The 23,942-nt window shown below is 35.1% G+C and overlaps 1 protein-coding gene across 4 annotated transcripts in view; it reads left to right on the plus strand.

Annotated features, from left to right (window-relative positions):
• Positions 1-22,805, plus strand: part of LOC148941512 (uncharacterized) — a 40,141-nt gene extending 17,336 nt beyond the window's left edge. For 3 of the 4 annotated variants that reach the window (XM_089103883.1, XM_089103885.1, XM_089103884.1), the window contains exon 3: positions 300-1,787. In XM_089103883.1, coding sequence (XP_088960009.1) covers positions 300-1,019 — 720 coding nt within the window. In that variant the 3' untranslated portion in view covers positions 1,020-1,787. Of the gene's footprint in view, positions 1-299; positions 1,788-22,661 lie in introns of those variants that run through there. The other variant, XM_089103886.1, reaches the window with a different exon arrangement.
• Positions 22,806-23,942: the final 1,137 nt, after the last annotated feature.

The following is a 23,942-nucleotide window of genomic DNA, read 5'->3' on the forward strand; positions in this document are numbered from 1 at the left end:
TTTTTGAAAGCAAAAGATGTTGTAAATGATTAGAAAACTGAAATTTGAAATCCACTAAGGAAATTAAGATTTCAATCCGCTTTCATAGCAACATTCAATGGAGTTGGGCTAATAGTATAAGCAAGAATTTGGATGTTTCATCGGTCTTTTAATGAATGAGTGCAATTTTGCAATTTTCAATCTTCTTAGAGAAAACTTAATTTTATTCTCGCAATTTTCCATAAAGAGTAAAATAATATTGGGCAACCAAATTTGATGACACTAAATTATCATAATGAAATAGATTATTTTTCTTTTAGGTACCTGAAGGACCCTTGATTGATCGCGATCCCTGGGCTGATATTGATAATTGGATAGAGAACGCCTTCTCAAAAAACGAACCATCGGACTCGGACTCCTCTGATTTACCAAGCTTAGCATCTCTTAGCAGCTGTAGTCACAACCCTGTAACTTCCACCCTTCATTCCTTACTTACTAAAGGATCAAGAAGCGATAGTGACTTATCAACGATTAAGATTGAACCTGCAATTGACATGCCTCTGCTCCATGGTAGGTTAATATCTGGAAGAAATGATTCTAAACCAAGTATATCCTATGATCTTCCCTCATGTTCCCTTGCGCGAAAAGACTCAATGCCTCACACTACCTTCGGCACGCACGTTAGTACGACATTGCCACATATCGATAGCTTTAGTAGAAGACAAATCCCTAAAATTAAGGACGTGAACTTACTTGAGGATTTTGGTTCTGAAAAACTGTCTAAAAAAAGCAAGTTGAAATCGAAGTTAATTACGTCATCATCACCTACTCAGTCTTATTTAGAAACGGGAAAAGAGAAACCTTTGCATCGGTGCAATATATGTAATCGTGGATTTTTAAACAAGTCAAATATAAAAGTGCATCTTAGGACACACACTGGAGAGAAACCTTTCAAGTGTGAACACTGTGCAAAGGCTTTCAGACAAAAAGCTCACCTGCTAAAACATATGCAAATCCATAAACGAATATCTCGTGATTGAGCAGCTTCCCCTGCTTTCGCAGAAGTTAAGGTAAGCTGATTGTGCAAGAGATATTTTTACAAGATGCTTAAGGTAAATACTGCCTAAACTTGATTTATATTCTGCTGGAAAACTGTATTTTGCTCGTTTTTTTGGGTTGTTGAAAGGTGTTAAACTCATTCTCAAAACCTCTTTGTTGCACTTCTACTCATTTTATTTGACTGGATGAACTTCTCATTGAATCAATGCTGATTAAAATAGCTTCTCAATGTCCCGGTGTGGTTAGTAATTCAATGGAAAGATTTTTCCAGTCTGTAAAAATAACTTTTTTCAGAGAAAAAATAAGTTCATTCACAAGCGTTGCGCCAACCAGAAGAATAATTTTTGTGCTTAATTTTTCGCAAGTATTTTGAATTATCATTTCATGGGTTTTACTAAAAATACATTAACAAATCATGGAATATTAATTTAAAAGTTCTACAAGAATCTTTGTTTACAAATTAATCACCAAGTTTGCGCCAACGTAGTTGGAATACGACTTATTTAAAGAATCCTAACACAATTTTGTTTATTCAAAGAAAAGTTTAAGTGAATTATTTTCTTAATGTTTTCACCTTTAGTGATATTTTTTCACCTTAAAAGCATCCAAAATGCTGATAGGTCACTAAATATGTGATCTTATTTCTGTTCCTTGAAACCGTTCTTTTTTTTTTATTCGGTTAGTGTTACATTTAAATTTGATTGTTGGCGATAAAATTGTTATAAATAAAACTTGACGATATGACTTGACTTCTTGACGATTTTGTTTGTCACTTGTAGCTGTATAGTAATGATGTCAGATTCGGTTCATTTCTGTCAATGTGGCTATCTGATGGCAAAGAAAAAATGCATGATTATGGCCGTATGTACTTTGGAAAAATTCGGTAGCCAAATTAGAATTCAGATGCTACAGTTGCCAGAAATCAACTAATCTGGCGCTACTGCTGATTAGACCCTGTTCTTTCGCTTAACTGCACTTACTTCTTCATAAGCATAGATCATGATCCCTTAGTCCCTACGTAAAATAAATACACAAATCCAAACATTAATTTTTAAGCACTATACATTTATATTTTCTATAATTGATAATGTGTTTTAGTGCAGTTTAGCATATGCTTAGTGAAATTGCTCCTGAAAACGCTTAGAAGTTAACCCTTAATTTTAATTTTAATCTAAGAGTTACATTACAGAAAAATGAAAGGAAAGTTATTGAGCAGAAAATTAGATAAATCACTTGGTCGTTAATAATGTCTGCATTGGCTTAGCTACGGCTTTTTTCTTACATCTCATACGGGGAGGTAACTGAAAAGATTTTTTTTTTCTGGTTGGGAGGGGGATAAGTTAACCCCTGTTATGTCAGAAGTTAGCTCTAACATTGCTTCTGATACTTGTTCTTATTTTTTTTTGGGGGGGGGGGTGTTACCCTTGCCCCACTTTAAATATGCCTATACACGTTCTTTATGCGTTAAGTTTTGGGGTGAAGACATAGTACTCCATTTAAAGAGAGCAAGTTTCAAAATTTTTGGCTAAATTCAACTATTTCTTAAGCATAGTCTAATAATAAGGCAGTAATTTCAATATTTGCCAAATCAATATGTTTCAGTATTAGCAAGGCCCCAAAAAATTCATTTTTGAAAAATAAAACTACTGAATTTATTATTGATAGTAATTTTATAATAAAGTATAATTATAGCAAAACACTAGCTTGGCATGGGCCTGAAAATTCACTTTCCCAAAATTAAATAGGACCAACTATTTTGAGATCATTAGTGGTGACATCTTATCATAAAGCATACATTAGTTGAAAAAGAATAACAGATACACAGAAAGAAAATTGTAGTGACGTAGGTGCTTAGTGGCCTTATTCCTTTTCTCGACAAACCCGTTCCGTATGAGTTGATAACTTGGCAAACTTTTCAATCTTCCTCAACTTTCACTTCTATTGCACGTCTTGTGACAATTTTAGTTTTTTATACTGGCTGCGTTTCTGGTTTTGGATTCCTGCGGTCTGCTGGTGGCAAACATAAACAGACTTGACATACTTACGAAGACTGTGACGTAACAAGTTGTTATACCTGCCTTATATTTCAATGTTCTACTTTGAAATCGAAAATTAATTACGTTTCAATAAAATAAATAAAAACGGTGATTTACACAACTTATTATTAAAAGAAACATATTAGGAATTTTAAATATTACTTGTACTAAAAGGCTTCTCAGTATAAATTGAATGAAAAAAGGAAAAGAGTTAAAAACAAGAAAAAACAAGGACACCGGAGGCGATTAAATTGACGCAAAGTGATGGGGAGGAGGCACAGGATGTATGTTGACACAATAAAATTGCTACCTAAAAGCATAAGCTTTGATTAGGGAAGGAGGAGGGGGCAAGTGGCATGATATTTGTCAAATCAGAGATACTGTTTTGCTAAGGTCTATGATTGACTGTCTGTTGATACAAATATTTAGAGCCTTTTTTCCATAGATGGAACTACACTTTACACAATTTGAGTCCTTTTTATTTTATAATTTTCCTATACCAGCACTGCTCAATTGGCACTTCCTCTTCTCCTTTCAAGTTGTAGGCTCGATTTTGCTACACTAAATTGATTTTTTATTTGGCACATCCCTAACTGTTTTAACACAGCTAATATGATGCGAACACACCATTTTTAATGCTTTGGTACTTCAGCAATTGCAATGCCAAGATAGGCGTCGGATCTTCTCGCAGTGTCTTAGGAAAAATCTGAATCTTCCTTTGATTAAAATAATATCAAACCAGTATAATTTAATCAGTCGTTTGAAAAATTTGGATTTTTCATAAACGGTCGTGTAAAAACGCGAAGTTCTTCAGCTTTAAAGATACCGACGAGCCTACATTTGTTAATTCTATGGTTAACCTAAAAACATAGCATACATGTCCAGAAGGTCTGCTAAACTTACGAAAGAAGCTGCAGAAACTGCTAAGCATAGTGAGCGATGTAACTAAGACTTTTTGAAACTATCTTTGACTCTAGAAGCAGTTGTAGGCCTGGGCATAATAAAGGATGCTTAGACAGGTGCCGACTCACATACAGAGCACGCATTGTACGGTGAAAGTTCTGTATATGTATGTACTGACTCTATTTACTTGAACCTAACTCACTGAACATGCATTAAAATTCGAACCTTCTGACGCTAGACGCTAGGACTATTTGAGACTAGTCGTATAAGTACTTAAATCACAGAGCATGAGAGAGTTCATTTTTGCTTTGAAGACATAGTAAAAATCGTACATTAATATCATTGGTTCTACCTCTATCACATATAATTGTAAGCCAATCATATCACTTCTAAAGAAGGGAAATACCAAGAAAGGAAATTGAAAACTTCCTGGACAGTCAAAAATAACCAAAATTTGCAATAAGATTCAACAAAAATGGCAGAATTATAAAGAAATAAGGCTAACAGTTAGGGGGGGGGGCACATATGACGTAAACAACTTTGTCTCAAGCGCATTAAGAATCATAACTCTAAAATTGACGTGAACTTGCTTATTAATGGAGCTAATTTTCTAACGAAGACATACTTGATACTGCTACTGAATATTTTGATGCTACTGATGTTTTTATGTGAGCTTATGTTCCTCCTGGTTATCGCTGTATTTTTTGGACACAAGTAGCTTAAAATTTTATTTTTAAAATGATTTGAAGTAAGGTTGTCACTCCATAGGATTTTTACCGAGTTCTTGGGATTGCCGTACTAAAATGAGGCCTTGGGAAATTACCCTCAAAAAGTATATTAACCAACATATGTTTTTTTTGTTCAGTGTGGTAGTGGTGTTTTTTTATTTAATCATGGAAGTCTTTGTAAGGGAATGGAGAGGTATTGGTGAATTCCCAGTGACAGCCCTTATCGAGAGTGCTTAAATTTGGGTTTTAGTTGTTGCCAGGACAACTTTAACAGAAGCACGCCGGTCTTCTTAAGTCTAGAAGATGTATCGGAAGAGTTTATATTAAAAGGAGAAATAACTCAGGTCGTATTTTATAAGCTTTGGATGCATCTTTAATTTATGGGTTGTCAGGGTTGAAATGCTGGTGACTCTATTGGCTTTCTTCCTTGGTTGAAAAGCCATATCTCAATTAGAAATTATGAAGCGTTTCTAAAGTCCATTCTCAACGTAATCTTACTAATGTCGATATTCAGCTATTCATAATTTTGGAATCAATTCATTTCAGTTCATAATAGAGGCGTAGCTGTATTCCATACGTAAATATCTGCGCGCACAGGGAGGGGGGGGGGCTTTGAGTTACTGCAACCTTGAGGTAGAACCGATTAGCCCCTCTCACAGACTAATACTTCTGCTACTACTGTAACACTATTATTGTGAGGACTAAAGGTACTACTACTACTACTACTATAACGATAGCTACTAACTATAAACTACTCCCACCAACACTAATGTTGCCTTAGTTGCTCCTACCACTAATACTCAACGATTCAGAACAGAGACTTCGAAAATTCGTTATATCAGAAAAGTTGATCTGTTAGACCTGGTTCAAAATTGTGCAAAATTTGCATCTTTGTATAAGGGGAGTAGGGGGTCCAAGTGGAGCCACCGAGCCCTCCCTTAATCACCTTACATGCGGAACTGATGTACTTCTCACAAATCATGATCATTTTAGTAGTGATCCTAAACTAAATGACTAAATGTTAATTATTATAAACAAGTTTAATTAATAAATCAAGCTATGCTATGCACAGCAGTTTCTTTACCTCAAATTTCTTAGCTTCATGGACAACACCTAGCCCTACTTCTAATCCTACTACCACCGCTGCCAACCTTCCTATTAAAACTACTGCTGTGACTGCTACAACCACAACTAGTAATACTACGGCATTAGTGTACAGTTAGGCCTACTCAAATGAAACGTTGTAAAATAATGAGAAAAACTTTTAAAAAATTCTAAAATACTTACTTATATCATTCCTCAAAATATTTCACTTTACTTCCATCCCCCCCTAGTGTGCAAATATATATCTTAAATTATATATTTACCATGTATTTTTCCGATTTTTTATTTTGTCGACGTTGCCTCTTTGCCGTTAAAACTATTTGAACAAAAGAATGACGGTTGGCAAAATGCATGGAACATTTTGGCTGTAAATTTGCACATGCAAGGGGGGGGGGGGGTAGGGGTAAAGTATAGTACGTTTAGGAAGGATATAATTAAGTATTTTAAGATTTTTTAAAGTTGTTTCCAAAGTTTTATAGTGTTTTCTTTTGAATAGGTCTGAATGTAGACTAATACCGATACTGCTGCTACCACTTTGTCTCGACAAGACCTACCATAACTGCTGCTACCCCAACTATTGTTAAAACTAATACTCTTACTACAGCCACTCTTGCCTCAAGTACTTCTACCAGGACTACAACTTAATAATTCAAATCACTGGCTTCACATATTCATTTTGGTAGAAACGTGGACATGTAATACCTTGTTAAAATAAAAATCGCACAAAGATATTTGTGTGTATGATTCCATAGTCCATAATGGAGTCCTAGAACTCCTCCTCCCCCCAAACTTGAGTGCTTCCTTTGACTCATGGTTATTCAGGAGCTGATTAGGATCATAATAAATAAACTTAATCATGAAAAATTATTCTGATTAGTAAATAAAAGCTATTTTTTGAAATCCATGGAAAGTCTGTTTTAGAGAAAGCATCCAACCCACATTAATATAATTTTAGCTTTGTGAAAAGTATCCAGCCCAGCTGCTGTTATTACCACTGCTACAAATCCTTCCACAATAGCTACTGTTAAACTTGCGCTACTATCGGTATGGCTCCCATCGCACGAGTATCCTCCCTTTGCCACTTTTACCATGACTTTTCTTTAACCTAACTACTGCCGCAACTACAACTAGCACTAATACTCCAACCATGACTACTCAGGCCGCAAAAACTACCACCACCTCTTTTACAGTGACTACTCTTACCACTGCTATTCCTACCATGGCAAATTCTACCACGACCGCTGTTGCCAAGGCTACCTACACTCCTGCTACTTTCAATACAAGTATTTCTACCATGATTACTCCTATTCACTCGTGCTACTGTCACTGCAAATTCTTGGCTATTATTAACCTGGCTCCTCCTACCACAACTCTTCCCACCGTATATAATCCCAATTCTACCACTGCTACTCCTACCATGACTATTATAAGTCTGACTGCTCAAACTATGGCCTCTCCTAGCCTAGCTTCTTCTGAGATAACTGCTCTACGCATGACTACTCATACCATGACTACTCTTAGCATTACAAATTCCAACACGACTGCTCCCACGAAAATTACTGCTCAGTCTACTCCTATTAGGACTACTTCTACCAAAATTACTTTATTCAAGACTAATCTCAACATGACTACTCCCTACATGACAAAGTTTATCCTAACTATTCTTACCACGACCTTTCCTGCTACGGCTGCTACCTACCCTGACTACCTCTACTTCTGCTACGCCAATAGCTACAATTCGTACGTCTGTTGCTTATACAACAACTACTCCAACTACAATTATTCATAACACGACTACTCCTAGACACGCTACTCCCATCTTGACTACTCCTGTCAGAACTAATTATATCATGGCCACTCTTAAGATGGATGCTAATACCACGACAAGTTATTCTAAGACAAATCGACTGTTCTCATTACGACTAATCCCCCCCTAGCTATTCCCACCGTGACTGTTACCACAAGTACTAGTAACATGATTACTCCTACTTTGTCTACTCCTACCGCAGCTGTTTCTAAAATGACTGCTATTATCGCTACACCTACCCTGACGCTGTTACTCCAAGCGCTTCTGCTCCTAGAACCACTACTCCTCCCATGACTGCTTTCACTGCAACTACTCCTTGTCTGACTAGTCCTGCCAAAACCACTTGTACCATGACTGATCTCAACACGAATTATCTGATCAAGGCCACTCTTACTGTAACTGCTCCTACCATGACTACTACTACTACTGCTCTTACTACTATTACCCCTACAAGATTACTTCTGCCACGATTACCCGAACTGTGACGATTCATACCATGATTTCTCCTAGAACCAATACTAATATCGTAACTACTCCTGCCACGACCAACTCTAGCACGGCCACTCGTAACACTGCTACTCCCACAGTGGTGGGTTCTACCATGACTACTCTTAATAGCTACTTCCACTTGTGCTATTCTTGCAACAAATACTTCTGCCATTATTACTCGTACAACGGCTACTACTTCCCTGAGTCCTCCTACAATAACTCCTCGCACCATCTATAATATTGCTACTACCACTACTACTTCTACCATGACTATTCTTAACCCGCCTGTTCATACTATAGCTCCTTCTAGCCTCACTACTTTTCCTACAACTTTTCGAAACCTGAAAACGCATATCTTGACTACTCGTAGCACCACAAATTCTAATACGACTGCTCCTACCAAAACTACTATCCCAACTACTACTATTATGTCTACTTCTACCACGATCACTCCCCTCAAGATTAATCTCAACGTGACTACTACGAATCTGACAAATCCATCAGTACTGTTCTTACCCCTACCCTCTCCTACCACGGCTGCTCCCACCCTGACCACATCTACTTCTGCTAAAACCAAAAACTACAACTCCTACGTCTATTACTCATTCAACAACTGCTACAACCCTGATTACTCAAACTACAACAATTCATAACAAGATTATTCATAGCACTGCCACTCCATTTTGAGTGCTCCTGCCACGACTAGATCTTTTACAACAACTCTGAAGACGGCAACTCATACCATGACATTTTATTCTTAGACAACTCGACTGCTTTTATCAAGAGTAATCTCACCCTAGCTACTTCCACTGTAACTGTTAGCACAAATATTCTTAACGCGATTACTCCTACCTTGTCTGTTCCTACTGACACTTTCTACAACTACTACTACTATTTCTACAGTTCCTCGAATACTGCTGCTTCAAGTGCTACTACTCTTAGAACGACTACTCCTCCAATGACTATTTCCACATATCTACTCATTGCATGACTAATCCTGCCGCGATTGCTTATATCATGACTATTCTTAACACGAATGCTCTTACCAAGACCATTTCTGCTACAAATCCTCCTACAATGGCTACTACTACTATTACTACTGCTACTACTCTGTCGACAAGTACCTCTTCAAAATGACTCCTGCCACAACTACCCCAACGGCCACGAGTCATACCACGACTACTAGCATCATAAGTCCTATAACGATTGCTCTTCCCAAAAATACTACCTAGACTACTACTTTTAAAACTACTTCTACCATGATTACTCAACTCAAGACTAACCTCAACATGACTACTCCCAGGAAGCCAAATTCTTTTCTAACTAATCTCAACACGAACTCTCCTAATACTGCTGCTTTTACTAGTTCTACTTCTGCTGCATCAACAACTCCTACTCAGACGACTATTACTCGTACAACAGCTACTCCTATCACGATTAGACGTACTACGACCATTTTTAGCATGACTACTCCTAGCATCGCTACTCCGATCTTGACAACTCCTGCCACAACTAATTCTATTACGATCACACTTAAGACGACCACTCATACCACGACAAGCTTTTCTAAAAAAAAACTTGACTTCTCTCACCGCGACTAATCTCATCCTAGAGACTCCCACCTTGCTTGCTACCACAAGTATTCTTACCATGATTATTCCTAAGTGTCTACTCCTATCGTAACTGTTTTTACCGTGACTACTACCTAGTTCACGTTGGTGGCTGCACGCCTACTCCTATAACTACTACGGTATAATTACTACCCGCCACGCCTACTCCTTCCCTGACTCCTCCTAGTACGATTCCTCTCACCATATATAATTCTACCGCTACCATCACTACAATTGTCATAATTACTCCAAGCACAACTTCTTATGTTATGACTTTTGTTAACCTCACTACTTCTGCTAAGACTACTCTAAGCGTGACTTCTCATACAATGAATACTCCTAGCACCACAAATTCGAACATGACTGCTCCCATCACAACTACTATCAAGGCTATTCCTTTTACAACTGCTCTCACCTCAATTGTTCTCAACATGCCAATTCTCTAAATGACGAATTTTACCATGATAGCTTTTACCATGACCACTCCTACTACGTCTGCTTTTACCATGACTACTTCTACTACTTGTAAAGTGCTACTCCTACAGCAGATACTCCTCCAACGATTCGTCCTACCACGATTACTCAACTACAACTATTCATAAAATAACTGCTCCTGACACCACTACTTCTATCTTTATTAGTCCTGCCAAGACTATTCCTGTCATGGCTTTTGTTAACACTGCTACTCAAACCACGACAAGTTACTCTAAGATAATTTGACTGCTCTCGCCATGACCAATTCCACCTTAGCTACACCACCGTGACTACCGCCATAAATACTCTTATCATGATAACTCCTACCTCGTCTTTACCTCGTCTTTACTTTGCATAGCATTACTTCTATGCTAGTACTCTTACAACATTACTCCTAAATCGATTACCCTAAGTACAACGAGTGATACTCCTACTTCTCCTAGCACCACTATACCTATCGTGACTGCTCCTGCCACGATAAGTTTTTTTTTTAAACTACTATTGCTACAACTTCTTCCACCCTGAAGAACCTGCTGTGACTGCTTACTACAGATACTCCAACGATAGTTAATCCTGTGATAACTCCTAAACTGTTTACTTCTACCGCAACTAATCCCACCAAGGCTTCTACTACAATGTTAATCCCGTTGGTCTACATTTGTTACTACAGTCAACTCATCGAACGGTATAACTCTACTAATATGCATCAAGTTTAAGTCAATTATAAAGTGAGCAGCTAAGAAGAACTGCTCAATATGTACATTTTGTCTTTAATAACGTCTAAATGACACTCTGTCGCCAGGTGAAATCCACCGGTGACGTTGGATATGTTTCAACTCAGATGCCAACTAACTATCTTCAGTAAAAGTTACTACAAAAGTAAACTCGGCTACTTTTTTGTCTTTCCAGCTATTACAACTGAATTAGAACGTAGGACTCTTGATGTGTGACTGTAATTTACTATTCACTGTCTTATTTAGCGAATTACTACTTACCGACTGTGTAACAGGCGCTGACTACAAAGTAATAGAAAACAGCTAAGAGATAATTGAAAAACATTAACCTCCATTAAAAGGAATGTTTAGGTCAGTGGCCAATTGAAACCTAGGGTTCTAGAAGTTTGACTGACATTTAATACTCACGGTTTTACTCAGTGGATTAATATTTACTGACTAAATAACAGACGCTGACTACAGAGCCATAGAAAACCGCTAATAAGACGTACTTGATGAACATAAACGTCTATTAGAAACACGACTTTGGTCACTAGCGAAATAAAACCTAGTATTCTGGAAATTTGACTATCATTTACTATTCACTGTTTTACTCTGCAAATTAGTAGTTACTGACTGAATAACTGACTGCTTAAGCAATAGAACACTGTTAATAAGAGGTACTTGACGAATATTTACTACTTACTGATTGTATAACAGTCATTAACTACAAAACAATAAAAACCTCTTAAGAGACACTTAACGAAGATTAACCTCTGTTAAAAAAAAAAAAAACTGTTTTAGTCAATGGTCAATTGAAATCTAGAGCTCTAGATGTGTGAATTTCATTTACTGCTCACTGTTTTACTCGGTGAATTGCTAGTTCTTCCCTGAATAACAGACGCTGACTACAAAGCAATAGAAAACTATTCAGAAGTGTTTGATAAACATTAACATCTGTTAAAGATACTGTTAATGACTGCATAAGAGGCCCTGACTACAAAGTAGTAAAAAACTGTTATGAGACAATTGACGAACATTAACCTCTGTTAAAAAGACTGTTTTAGTCAAAAGCCAGTAAAATCTAAAACTCTAGATATGTGACTGTCATTTACTACTCAGTGTTCTACTCAGCGAATTACTTGCCACTGACTGTATAACAAACGCTGACTGTAAGATAATAGAAAACTGTTAAGAGACACGTAATGAAAATTAATCTCTACTAAGAGACTGTTTTAGTCAACTGTCAATCAAAATCTGGAACTTTAGATGTATGACTGTCATTTACTACTCACTGTTCTACTCAGCGAATTACTATTCGTGAATTACTCAGCGAATTACTATTCGCTGACTGTATAACAAACGCTGACTGTAAGATAATAGAAAACTGTTAAGAGACACGTAATGAAAATTAATCTCTACTAAGAGACTGTTTTAGTCAACTGTCAATCAAAATCTGGAACTCTAGATGTATGACTGTCATTTACTACTCACTGTTCTACTCAGCGAATTACTATTCGCGAATTACTCAGCGAATTACTATTCGCTGACTGTATAACAAACGCTGACTGTAGCATAAAAGAAAATTGTTAAGAGATACTTGACGAGCATTAATCTCTATTAAAATTGTTTAGGTTTTTAGCCAATTAGACTCTAAGATTGCTTAATCGTTACTGGCATTTACTACTCACTGTTTTACTCAGCGACTTACCTGTTACTGACTGCATAACAAACGCTACCTAGAAAACCACAGCAAACTGTTCAGAAACATTTTATGAAGATTAAAAAAAGACTGTTAATGCCTTAATTAAAAGACGGTTTTGGTCAATAGCCAACTCAAGTCTCTGATTCTAGAAGTGTAACTGTCATTTAAAACTCACTGTTTTACTCTGAGAATTAATAGTTACTGACTGTATTATTAATCTCTGTTAAAATTTTTTTATGCCAACAGTCAATTAAAACCTAGGATTTTTGAAGTATGATAATCATTTATTACTCACTGTTTTACTCAATGAATTACTAACTACTGACTGAATAACAGACACTGACTACAGAGCAATAAAAACTGTTTATAAGATGTACTTGACAAACATTAACACCCAATAGAAAGACTGCTTTGGTCACTTGCCAGTTAAAACCTAGGATTCTAAAAGTGTGACCGTCATTTACTACTCACTGTTTTACTCAGCAAATTGCTAGTTACTTACTGTATAACAGGTGCTGACTGCAAAGCAATAGAAAATGTTAATAAGAGGTACTTCATGACAATTAGTATGTACTAAAACGACTGCTTTGGCTACTAGCCAATTAAAAGCTAGGATTCTAAAAGTTTGACTGTCATGTACTGCTCACTGTTTTACAAAGCAAAGTGCTAGTTACTGACTGTATAACAGGCGATGACTGCAAAGCAATAGAAAACTGTTAATAAGAGGTACTTCATGACAATTTCTACCTACTGAAATGACTGCTTTGGGCCACTAACCAATTAAAACGTAGGATCCTAGAAGTGTGACTATCCTTTACTGTTTTAGTAAGTGAATTACAAATTACTTTCTAAATAGCATACCCTAACTATTTAGCAGTAGGAAGATGTTTATGTGAGGTACTTGACGAGCATTACACCTATTAGAACGACTGCTTTGGTTACTAGCCAGTTAAAATCTAGTATTTTAAAGGTGTGACTATCATTTACTACTCACTGTTTTATTCAGCTGACTACAATGACGCTTACTACAAAGCAATAGAAAACTAGTAATAAGAGTTACTTCATGAAAATTATTATCTACTAAAAAGACTGATTTGGTCACTAGCGAATTAAAACCTAGGATTCTAAAGTTGTGACTGTCAATTACTGCTCACTGTTTTACTCGGCAAATTGCTATTTATTACTCACTGTTTTGCTCAGTGCATTACTAATTACTGACTGAATAACAGGCACTGACTACAGAGCAATAAGAAACTGCTAATAAGAGTACATGACGAACATTGACACCCATTAGAAAGACTGCTTTGGTCACTAGCGAATTAAAACCTAAGATTCTAGAAGTGTAACTATCATTTACTACTTACCGTTTTACTCAGCAAATTACCTGTTCCTGACTGTAAAACAGAAGCTGACTACTAAGCGATAGAAAAATGTTAATAAGAGGAACTTGACGAACATTAAAATTTATCAAAAAGAACTTTTTGGTCATTAGCCAATTAAAACATACGATTCTAGAATTGTGACTATCATTTATTACTCACTGTTTTACTCGGTGAATTACTAATCACTGACTAAATAGCAGACGCTGACTACAGAGGAGTAGAAAAACTGTCTCTATGAGGTACTTGACTAACATTAACACCTATTAGAAAGGCTGATTTTGATCACTAGCCAATTAAATCTAAGATTCTAGAAGTGTGACTGTCATTTAGGACTCACTGTTTTACTCAGCGAATTACTTGTTCCTCACTGATTAACAGACGCTGACACCAAAGCAATGGTGTCAGGAGGCACTTGATGTTAGGAGGCACTTGACGAATAATAATATATATAAAAGAGACTGGGGGTTTTAGAAGTGTGGCTCAAACCCACTATTCACTGTTTTACTCAGCAAATTACTTGTTACTGATTGAATAACGCTGACTACAAAGCAACAGAACACTTTTAGTAAAAGATAAGTGATGAGCGTTAATATCTATTAAAAAGACTATCTTTGGTGGTCTATGTTTTGGTGGCTTATCAATTAAAACTTGTTTTGGTCACTAGCCAAGTAAAGCCAGGGGTTCTAGAAGTGTGACTGTGTCTCACTGCATTGATTGAAAAACAAATGTTGACTACAAAGCTACAGAAAACTATTAATAAGATGGCACTTGACGAACGTTAATATCTATTAAAAACACTGTTTAGGTCACTAGACCATTAAAACATGGGATTGTAGATGTTTGACTGTCATTTACGCCTGACTGTTATACTTACCAAAATAGTAGTTACTGACTGTATAACAAGAATTGACAATAAAGCATTGGAAAACTGTTGATAAGATGTACTTGCCGAACATTAGTGATACTAAAAAATACACACTGACTATAACTGTCAGTGACTATAATAACACATTGGAAACCAGACACTGACTACAAAGGTACTTGACGAACAATAAAATGTATAAAAAATACTGTTTTGATTAGTAGCCAATTAAAATCTTGGATTCTAGAAGTATGACTGTCATTCACAACTCACTGTTTTATTCAGCGAATTTTTTTATACTGACTGAATAATAGATGCTGACTGGAAACCAATAGAAAACTACTAAGAGGTACTTGATGAGCACCAAAAGCTATCAAAAATAACTGTTTTGGTCACTAGCCAATTAAAACCTAGGATTCTAGAAATGTGACCATAATTTACTACTCATTGTTCTACTCAGCAGACGATAATGACAAAAAGAGAAAACTGTTAAAAAGAGAAACTTGAAGAAAATTAGTATATGCTAAAAAGACTGCTGTTTCCACTTGCCAATTCTAACTTAGAATTCTAGAAGATTGACTATCATTTATTTACTCACTGTTTTAATCATCGAAGGACTTACTACTGACTGAGTAAAGCCGCTGACTACAGAGCAATAGAATACTGTTTATGAGAAGTACTTGACGAATATTAATACCCATTGGAAAGACTGTTTTAGTTACTTGCCAGTTAAAACCAAGGATTCTAAAAGTGTGACAGTCATCTACTACTCACTGTTTTACTCAGCAAATTACTAGCTACTGACTGTATAACAGACATTGACTACAAAGCAATAGACAAATGTTAATAAGAGGTACCGTACGAACAATAATATTTATTAAAAAGAATTTTTTGGTCACTAGCGAATTAAAACCTGGGATTCTAGTTGTGTGACTTTTATTTACTACTTACTGTTTTACTCGGTGTATAACTAATTACTGAGTGGATAGCAGACATTGACTACAGAGTAATACGCTTGTGAACCTGCTGAGCAAGAGTGTTAAGTCCAATAAATCAAACTTTAGCCACAAGCCATTTAAAACCTAGGATTATAGAAGTGTGACTGTCACTTACTACTCACTGTTCTACTCGACAAATTACTTGTTTGTGATTGAATAACAGACACTGACTACAAAGCAATAAAAACTGTTAATAAAAAGTACGTGATGACCATTAAGATCTATTCAAAAGACTGTATTGGCCACTGGCCAATTAAAACCTGGGATTCTAGAAGTCTGACGGTCATTTACAACTCACTGTTTTAATCAGCTTATTACTATAAAATGACTGAATAATAGGCGCCGAATACAAAGCTATAGAAAACTGTTAAAAAGCACTTGAAGAACATTAACATCTATTCAAAAGACAGTTTTGACCACTAGTTAGTTAAAACTTAGGATTTTAGAAGTGTGACTGTAACAAACCACTCACTGTTTTACTCAGCAAATTACTTGTTTCCGATTGAATAACAGACACTGACTACTAAGAAACTACTCACTAACTACTTACTGACTGTATTATATTGAAGACCATTAATCTCTATTAAAAAATTTTTTACGTCAATAGTCAATTAAAACTTAGGATTTTCGAAGTATGATAATCATCTATTACTCACTGTTTTACTCAATGAATTACTAAACTGTTACAGCTGTTACTAAACTGTTTCCGATTGAATAACAGACACTGACTACTAAGAAACAGAAAACTGTTAATAAAAAATACGTGACGAACATTAACATCTTTTAAAAGGACTGTTTGGTCCCTAGACAAATAAAAACTGGGATTCTAGAAGTGTGACTGTTGCCTGCTACTCACTTTTTTTACTCACCAAATTACTATTCAGTGACTGAACGACTGACACTGACTAATACGTAACGGAAAACTATTAATAAGACGTTGCTTGACGAACCTTAATATCCCCTAAATAGGTCGCTAGACCACTAACACCCAGGATTATAGATGTATGACTGTCATTAACGACTCAATGTTTTACTCAGAGATCTAGTAGTTACTGACTGTATAACAAACGTTGACTATAAAGAAGTAAAAAAAAATGTTGATAAAATATAGTTGACGAATATTAGTGAGACTGAAATATACACGCTGACTATTATCACCGAGAATAACAGTCAGTGACAATACTAACACACCAAAAAACAGACACTGACTACAAAGGTACTTGACCAACATTAAGTTTAGCGCCTGAATAGATGACGCTGACTAAAAAGCAACAGAAAACTTTTAATAAGAGGTATTTGACGAACATTAATATCTATGTGAACTCACCTTTTTACTAAGTGAATTACTGGTTACTGACTGAATGACAGACGCCTGACAACAAACAAACGGAAAATTGTTCTGGGGTACTTGACGATCATTATCATTCATTAAAAAGACTGTTTTGGTCACTAGCCAATTAAAACCTTCGATTATATATTTTTTTATTGTCATTTACTACTCACTGTTTTACTCTGCGAATAACTAGCTACTGAATGAATAACAATCGCTGACTACAATGCAATAGAAAACTGTTAAGAGTTACTTGGCGAACATTAAAATCTATAAAAAAAAACTATTTTGATCACTAGCCAATAAAAAGCTTGGATTCTAAAAGTGTGACTATCATTTACTACTCATCGTTTTACTCAGCAAGTTTACAGTTACTGACAATATAACGGACGTTAGTGACAAAAACATGGAACATTGTTAATAAGAGGTACTTGACGAAAATTAATATGTACTTAAAAGACTGCTTTGTTCACTAGCCAATTAAAACTTAGGTTTCTAGAAGTATGACTGTCATTTACTACTCACTGTTTCACTCATCAAAGGACTTACTACTGACTGAAAAACAGACGCCGACTACAGAAGAATAAAATGCTGCTTATAAGAGGCACTTGATGAACATTACACCTATTAGAAAGACTGTTTTGGTCACTACCAAATAAAAACCTAGAATGTTAAAAGTGTAGCCATCATTTTCTACTCACTCTTTTACTCAGCAATTTAACAGTTACTGACTAACAGACGCTGACTACAAATCAGTTGCAAACTGTTAATAAGAGGTACTTGACGGACATCAATATTTATTATTAAATATTAATATTTAATATTTATTAATATTTATAAAGTATGTTCTGGTCACTAGCCAATTAAAACATGGGATTCTTGAAGTGTGACTATCATTTACTACTCACTGCTTTACTCATCGAATTACCGATTGAATGGCAGACGCTGATTAAAAAGCTATAGAAAACTGTTAAAAAGTAATTGACGAACATTAAAGTGAATTAAAAAGACTTTTGGCCACTACCCAATTTAAACCTGGGACTCTAAGAGTATAACTGTCGCATACTACTCACTTTTTTACTCAAAATTACTTGTTACTGACTGAATAACAGGCGCTGACAACAATGCATTTCAAACTGTGAGCAGCAGGTACTTGACGAACATAAATCATCTATTAAAAAATTGTTTTATTCACTGCAGAATTACAGTTTAGGATTCTTGAAGTGTGGCAGTCATTTCCTACTCACTGCTTCACTAAGCGAATTACTAGATACTGACTGGGGCTCGACGAACATAAACATCTACATTAGTCACTAGCCAATTAAAAGCTAGTGTTCTAGAATTGTGACTATTATTTACAGTTCATCGATTTGTTCAGCGAATTGCTAGTTACTGACTCAATAAAAGATGCTGACTAACTGAATAAAAGACCCTAACTACAAAGTTAGCTCCTATTAAAGAGACTGTTTTAATCGCTATCCAATGAAAACCTGGAATTCTAGAATTACGACCGTAATTTAGTGATTATTGCTTTACTCAACGAAAGCAATAGAAAACTGTTAAAAAACACTTGACAAAACCTTGGGTGTGAGAAAAGTGACCATCATTTAATGCTCACTGTTTTACACCGCAATGTACTTCTTACTGACCGAATAAGTGACACTGACTATAAAGTAACAAAAACCGTTAATAATATAAACTTGACGAACAAGGATATATATTAAAGATTGTTTTGGTCATTAGCCAATTAAAACCTAGGATTCTAGAAGTGTGGCTGACATTCATTGCTCAACTGTTTTGCTAAGCGAATTACTAAATACTAACTGGACAATAGACGCTGACTACTACTTACTGCTCACTGTTTTTCTCAGGGAATTACTTGTTACTGGCTGAATAACAGACGTTCACTACAAAGCACTGTTAAAAAAAAATGTATTTGACAAATTTTGATAACAGACGCTGACTGCAAAGGTACTTAACGAACATTATCATGTATTAAGTAGACTGTATTAGTCACTCGCAAATTAGGACCTAGGATTCTAGAAGTGTGACTGTCATTTACAACTCACGTATTACTAAGAAAATTACTAGTTACTGACTGACTAACAGACAATGACTACAAAACAATAGAAAACTCTTAAGAGGAACTTGATGGACGATAACATCTGTAAAATTTTGGTCACTTGCCAATTTAAACCTAAGATTCTAGATGTGTGGCTATCATTTACTGCTCACTGTTTTACTCGGGGAATTACTAGACACTGACTTAAAAACAGACGCTGACTACAAAGATGCTTGACGAACAGTAACATGTACTAAAAAGACTGTTTTGGTTACTAGCCAATAAAAACCTAGGATTCTAGAAGTGTGACTGTCAGTTACTTCTCACGTTTCTACTCAGCAAATTACTAATTACTGACTGAATTATAGATGCTGATTACAAAGGCACTTGGCGAACATATTTATTAGCGTCTGACCAACAGATACTGACCGCAAAGCAATAGAAAACTGTTAATAAGAGGTACTCGACCAACGTTAATATCTATTAAAAAAACTGCATTGGTTGCAAGTCAGTTAACTGTCATTTACTAATCACTGTTTTACAAAGCGAATTACTAGTTACTGACTGAATAACAGACGCTGACTACAAAACAATAAAAAACTATTTAGAAGCACTTGACGAACATTGATATCTACTAAGAGACTGTTTTGGTAACTAGCCAATTAAAAACTTAGTATTTCCGTTGTTTACTACTCACTGTTTCACTTAGTGAAGCACTAGTTACTGAATATACAAAAAAACATTGACTGCAAAGCCCAAAAACTGTTAAGAAGTTCTTGACAGACATTTATATCTAATAAAATACTGTTTGGAGAATTTTTAAGATGAACTTGATGAACATTAATATCATGGGTGTAGTGATGGTTGTGACCATCATTTACTACTCCCGGTTTTACTCATCAACTTAATAGTACCTGTTTGAATAACACACGCTGTCTATAAAGAAATAGAACACTCCTAAAAAGTACTTACCATACGTCCGTATCTATCAAAAAGGCAGTTTTATTCGCTAGGCAATCAAGAACGAGTATTCTAGAAGTGCAACCATTATTTACTAGTCAATGTTTTAATCAGTGGATTACTTTTTACTGACTGAATAACAGGCGCGTACTACAAAGCAATGGAAAACTGTTAATAAGAGGTATTTGTTTAACATAAATATCTATGAAAAACACTGTTTCTGTTCCAAGCTAATTTAAACCTGGGATTCTAGGAGTATGGCCGCCATTTAATACTGACTGTTCTACACAGGAAATCCCTAGTTACTAACCAAATAACAGACTCTGACTGCCTGGCATTAAAGAATTATTAAAAAATTACATGAGGAACATTATGGGTGCAACGATAGTTGCGACCGTTATTTACTGCTCACTTTTTTGCTCAGCGACTCACTAGATGTTAACTGAATAAGAGACAATTACAACAAAGCCGAAGGAAACTGTTGAGAAACACGAAGAAAATCAATATCTACCAAAAAGACTATTTTGCTCGCTAGCCAATTATAATCTATAATTGTAAAAGTGTGCCTGTCATTTACTACTTTTTGTTGTAGGCAGTAAATTACTGGTAACTGACGGAATAACAGACGTTGACTACGAAGCAAAAGAAAACTGTTAATAAGCACTAGACGAATTTCAGTATCCGTCAAAAAGACTGGTTTGTTCCCTATCCAATTAAAATCTTAAATTGTTGAAGATGACTGTCATTTATTACTCACTGTCTTAGATGGGTTACTGACTGAGTAACAAAAATAAAATCCGAAGCAAAAAAGAAGCACGTGACGAATATCAATATCTATCAAAAATACTATTTTGTTCCTTATCAAATTAAAATCTAAAATTGTAGAAGTGTGACTGTCATTTATTACTCATTGTTTTAGGCAGAAGATTACTAGTTAATGACTGAATAACATATTGAATACCAAGCTGTAGAGAACTGATAAGAAGAACTTAACGAATATCAATTCCTATCAAAAATACTATTTTGTTCCCTATCCAATTAAAATCTACAGTTGCAGAACTCTGACTGTCATTTATTACTCATTGTTTTAGACAGCAAATTACTAGTTATTGACTGAATAACAGAAATTGAATCCAAAGCAACAGAAAACTGTTAAGAAGCACTTGACGAATATCACTATTGACGAAAAAGACTGTTTTGTTCCCTATCCAAATAAAATCTACAATTGTATAAGTTTGACTGTCATTTACTACTCACTGTTTTAGACAGAAAATTACTAGTTACTGACTGAATAAAATACATTAAATATGAAGCAATAATAAATTGTTAAGAAGAACTTAACGAAGATCAATATCTTTCAAAAATGCTGTTTTGTTCCCTATTAAATTAAAATCTACAAATGTAGAAGTATGACTGTCGTTTACTACTAATTTCTTAGAAAGCAAATCACTAGTTACTGACTGAATCACAGACATTGAATACGAAGCAGTAGAAAACTGTTAATAAGCACTAGACGAATATCAGTATCCATCAAAAATACTGGCTGGTAACAATCTACAATTGTTCAAGTGTGACTGTCATTTATTACTCACTAACTTAGATGGCCATTTAACAGTTCCTGACTGAGTAACAGACATTGAATCCGAAGCAAAAATTAACTGTTAAGAAGCACGTGACGAGTATCAATATTTATCGAAAAGACTGTTTTGTTCCCTATCAAGTTAAAATCTACAATGGTAGAAGTGTGACTGTCATTTATTACTTGCTGTCTTAGATGGCAAATTAATAGCTACTGATTGAGTAACAGACATTAAATCTGAAGCGGAAAATAACTGTTAAGAAGCAATTGAGGAATATCGATATCTATCAAAAAGACTATTTTGTTCCCTATCAAATTAAAATCGACACTGGTAGAAGTGTGACTATCTTTTATTACTCATTGCTTTAGGTAGGATATTACTAGTTACTGACTGAATAACAGATAATGTATACGAAGCAGTAGAAAACTGTTAAGACAAAGCTTAACAAATATCAATACCTATCAAAAAGACTGTTTTGTTCCCTATCCAATTAAAATCTACAATTGCAGAACTCTAACTGTCATTTATCACTCATTGTTTTAGACAGCAAAATACTAGTTACTGACTGAATATAATACATCCAACACGAAGCAATAATAAACTGTTAAAAAGAACTTAACGAATATCAATATCTTTCAAAAAGACTGTTTTGTTTCCCATCCAATGAAATGTACAAATTGTCAAGTGTGACTGTCATTTACTATTCACTGCTTTAGACAGCAAACTACTAGTTACTGACTGAATAACAGACATTGAATCCTAAGCAATAAAAAACTGTGTGACGGATATCAATATCTATCAAAAAGACTGTTTTGCTCCCTATCAAATTAAAATCTACAACTGTAGAAGTTTGATTGTCATTTATTACCAATTATTTTAGGCAGCAGATTACTAGCCACTGACTGAATAACCGACATTGAATACGAAGCAGTAGAAAATTGTTAAGAAGAACTTAATTGTTAAGAAGAATGAATATAAATACCAAAATACTGTTTTGTTCTCTATCCAATTAAAATATACATTTCTGGAAGTATGACTATCATTTACTATTCACTGTCTTAGACACCAAATTACTAGTTATTGACTGAATAAGAGACATTGAATCCAAAGCAATAGAAAACTGTTAAGAAGCACTTGACGAATATTACTATGGACCAAAAAGACTACTTTATTACCTATCAAATTAAAATCTACAGTTGTAGAAGTGTGGCTGTCATTTAATAGAAGCAATAAAATTAGTTAAGAGGCACTTGACGAATATCAATATCTATCAAAAAGATTGTTTTGTTCCCTATCCAATTAGAATCTACAATTGTAGAAGTTTGACTGTCATTTACTACTCACTATTTTATACAGCAAATTACGGGTTACTGACTGAATAAAATAAATTAAATACGAAGCAATAGAAAACTGTTAAGAAGTACTTGACGAATATGACTGTTGACCAAACCATTTATTACTAACTGTGTTACACAATAAACTACTAGTTATTTACTGATTAACAGACACTAAATCTGATGCTTTAGAAAACTGTCAAGAAGAACTTAACGAATATCAACGTCTATCAAAAAGACTGTTTTGTTCCCTATCCAATTAAAATATACAAGTACTCAAGTATGACTGTCATTTACAATTCACTATTTTAGACAGCAAATTACTAGTTACTGACTGAAAAACAGACATTGAATCCGAAGCAACAAAACTGTGTGACGAATATCAATATCTGTCAAAAAGACTGTTTTGATCGCTATCAAATTCAAATCTACAACTGTAGAAGTGTGACTTGCAAGTGTGACTGTAACAGATACTGAATACAAAGCAGTGGAAAACTGTTAAGAACAACTTAACGAATATCAAAAAGACATGTTTTGTTCTCTATCCAATTAAAATCTACAATTTTAGAGCTGTGACTGCTATTTACTACTCTGTAGTTTAGATAGCAAATTGCTAGTTGTTGACTGAAGAACAGACATTGAATCTAAAGCAATAGAAAACTGTTAAGAAGCACTTAACGAATATCATTATCGACCGAAAAGACTGTTTTGTTCCCTATCCAATTAAAATTTACTATTGTAGAAGTTTGAATGTCATTGACTAAGCACTATTTTAGACAGCATATTACTAGTTATTGACTGAATAACAGGCATTGAATCCGAAAAAA

This window comes from Artemia sp. Qi Xiang Cuo, chromosome 18, assembly GCF_049724085.1.
Source record: "Artemia sp. Qi Xiang Cuo chromosome 18, ASM4972408v1, whole genome shotgun sequence".
Taxonomy (NCBI): domain Eukaryota; kingdom Metazoa; phylum Arthropoda; class Branchiopoda; order Anostraca; family Artemiidae; genus Artemia; species Artemia sp. Qi Xiang Cuo.